This window comes from Athene cunicularia (assembly GCF_003259725.1).
Source record: "Athene cunicularia isolate RWA chromosome 4 unlocalized genomic scaffold, athCun1 chr4_part1, whole genome shotgun sequence".
In the NCBI taxonomy this organism is placed as follows: Eukaryota; Metazoa; Chordata; class Aves; order Strigiformes; family Strigidae; genus Athene; species Athene cunicularia.
Genome location: NW_020799098.1, coordinates 2,568,807 through 2,571,541, shown reverse-complemented (window position 1 = coordinate 2,571,541; position 2,735 = coordinate 2,568,807). Strand labels below are relative to the sequence as shown.

At 56.4% G+C, this 2,735-nt stretch overlaps 1 protein-coding gene across 1 annotated transcript in view; it reads right to left on the bottom strand.

The window, feature by feature from the left end:
* Window positions 1-676: 676 nt before the first annotated feature.
* Window positions 677-2,735, bottom strand: part of MAVS (mitochondrial antiviral signaling protein) — a 5,762-nt gene continuing 3,703 nt past the window's right edge. The window contains exons 5-6 of the mRNA XM_026847208.1: window positions 2,153-2,307; window positions 677-1,628 (exon numbers count right to left, since the gene is read on the bottom strand). Of these exons, the coding sequence (XP_026703009.1) occupies window positions 942-1,628; window positions 2,153-2,307 (842 nt within the window). The 3' untranslated portion in view covers window positions 677-941. The remainder of the gene's footprint in view (window positions 1,629-2,152; window positions 2,308-2,735) is intronic.

The window sequence follows — 2,735 nt, the reverse complement described above, 5'->3', positions numbered from 1 at the left end:
GAACCCCAACAATCCTGTATGGGACCAAGTCCACTTAACACTGGCATTGTGTGAAATGTTCCTCTTAAAGCATAATCCCACTTTCGCTGGCTGGAGCGGGGTGAAATGAGAAAACTGGTTAGACACAGCTCATTCCTGACGCTCAGCTTCCTCCCAGGGTGTCATGAAGCGACCCCAGAGCCCATCCCTTACTCTCAGGAGCAGGGGAGGATGCTCCAAAGCAAAGTACTGAAGCAGGATGATGGCTCCTGGGAGAGGGGAAGAGCTTGAACGTGGGCTGGCCTGGTGCCTTCTCATCACAGGGGTGTCTCTCGTCATGAATAAGCACCAGGGTCCTGCCCACACACGCAGCACCAGGGAAAAGGAGAGACAGAGACCTGCAAAGGTCCCAGCAGCAGAGCCAGAGCCACCAAGTAAGGCAAATTCAACATGAGGCACCCAGTGAGGGCTGCTGCACAAACCCTCAGGCACGTTTTCAAGCTGAGATGAGCAGAGCCAACAAAATCAGCTCTGCTTTTACAAGCTGGCTGCAAATCCTCTCCTTGCTGCACTGTCCGGAGGGATGCGGGGGGTCACCCTTTGGACCACCAGGACATGTTTCCCTGGGGCTTCCTGGACCAAACAAAGGAAGATGTGGAGAATTGCGTGAGGACTTTCTTTTTTGACTCAAGGGATCACTCCCTGAGTCAGCCCCTCTCTATGTGTGTCAAAGAAAGGCTATAGACAGGTTGAGAAATGGCGGGGTGAGGAACAGACCCCAACCCAACAGCATCACACAACCAAGGCCTCTTCCAGCAAAATCTTCCAGAAAGATTTAACAACGCCCCTATCATCCCCCCCAGCTTCTGCTCATCAGGCTTCAAAGGCATTGGCTGAATTCCTGCCCTGAAGAGGAATGGGCCAGGCTGAGTGGTGGTGGTGACATCCCATCCACTCCAAGGCTATTTCTGCAGTCGAGCGTACACCAGGAACGCTACAGCTGAAATCACAGCGATGCCCACAGCTGGAACGATGTAGAACAGGGATGGTCCGTTGTTGTCCACCGGGGGAACTTTGGCCTGAGACGAGCTGGACACAGCGCCACGGCCCTCGCTCGAGCGAAAAACCAGAGCATTTCCAAGGGGACCGGCTCCATCTTGAAGGTCATTGCCTGCCTCGAGCTGGGAGCTGGGGTAATGCTCCATGTGGACCTCGTGGGTGCCCAGGGAGGTGCTGACCCAGCTCGGAAGTGGATGGGAGTCTCTGCTTGTTCCAGCTGCCTCCTCTTCCCCAGGGTCAGCGTGAGCTGGTGGAGCTGAGCATCCTGAGGAGACTCTGGAGAGCGTTTCTCCTGAGCTCGAGCTATCTGTGCTCACCAGGAGCGGGTCACTGCTGAAAGTGAGGCTATCAGATGGCCTAAAATAGGGGCCACCAGGCCCCTGGGAGCTCGGGTGTCTGCTGGCTGCCTCTGGGCTCTCCCTGTCCGTGGAGAGGAGGACCCCTGGCTTGCTGACCTCCACATCCCTCTCCATGTTGCTGCCAGACATACAAATGCTTGCGGCAGAGTTTACCCGGGATGCCATCCTCCCAGACCTGCCTTCAAAGCTTCCTACAGCAGCTGGGAGAGAATCCACTGAGGCTGGGAGCACCTTTGGGAGACAACAAGAGGGGCTGAGTGCCACAGGGAGCACCCACTGGGCCTCATCTCAGGCACCCATGTCACGTGATAAGCCCACGTCAGCACCCAACCACCATATCTCCAATCACTAACAGCCAGGTTGGGCCACAGGTAACTCCCAGGGCTGGGAGAGTGAGCATGGCAGAGGGGGTGTTGGGGATCCAGGGGGCCTTTGGGATACGGGGGAGATATGGGAAGGAAGGATGGGGAGACAAGTAACGAGGAGAGGGATGGAAACAGTCAACTGGAAGCCAGGAGACTGACTGGCAAGTCAAGGAGGGAAAATAAGGAGTCAAAGCCTGTCAAAACTTGGCTCCCTTCTGTCACACTCCAAAAAACAGTGTCCAGATGGGGACATAAACGTAGTGGGGAAAAATGCCCTAAATAAACTCACCCCCAGTTCAGAATTTGACATGGCAGCAGCAAATCTCCCAATCAGGTGGAGTTTGCAAGGACCCAAATAAAATGCAAGCAGCAAAAGGAAAGGTCACCTACTTTCTCCTTTGTCAGCACAGAGGGGGTGCTGCCAGCTGTCTCCCCCACAGGCAGGTCTTGCTCTTGTACAGGAGGCTTCACAGAGGTGTCACAGGATGGGGAGGGGTCTCTGGGCACAAGGGTAGCGAGTGGGGTCGTTGTTTCCACCAGAGTGTCTGTCAGGGAGAAAACAAAATGTGTTTATCAGGAGACCTAAAAGGTGATTTGAGGCCTCACCTCGATAAGTGGGTTCAGTTTTGGGCCCCTCACCCCAAAAAGGCCATTGAATGACTCGAGCGTGGCCAGAGAAGGGCAACGGAGCTGGGGCAGGGTCTGGAGCACAGGTTTGCTGGGGAGCGGCTGGGGGAACTGGGGGGGTTCAGTCTGGAGCAGAGGAGGCTGAGGGGAGACCTCCTGGCCCTCTGCAACTCCCTGCCAGGAGGGGGCAGAGAGGGGGGATGAGTCTCTGGAGCCAAGGAGCCAGCGCCAGGCCCCGAGGGAATGGCCTCAAGCTGCCCAGGGCAGGGTCAGGCTGGCTCTGAGGAAGGATTTCTGTGCAGAAGGGGCTGTTGGGCGTTGGAATGGGCTGCCCAGGGCAGGGGGG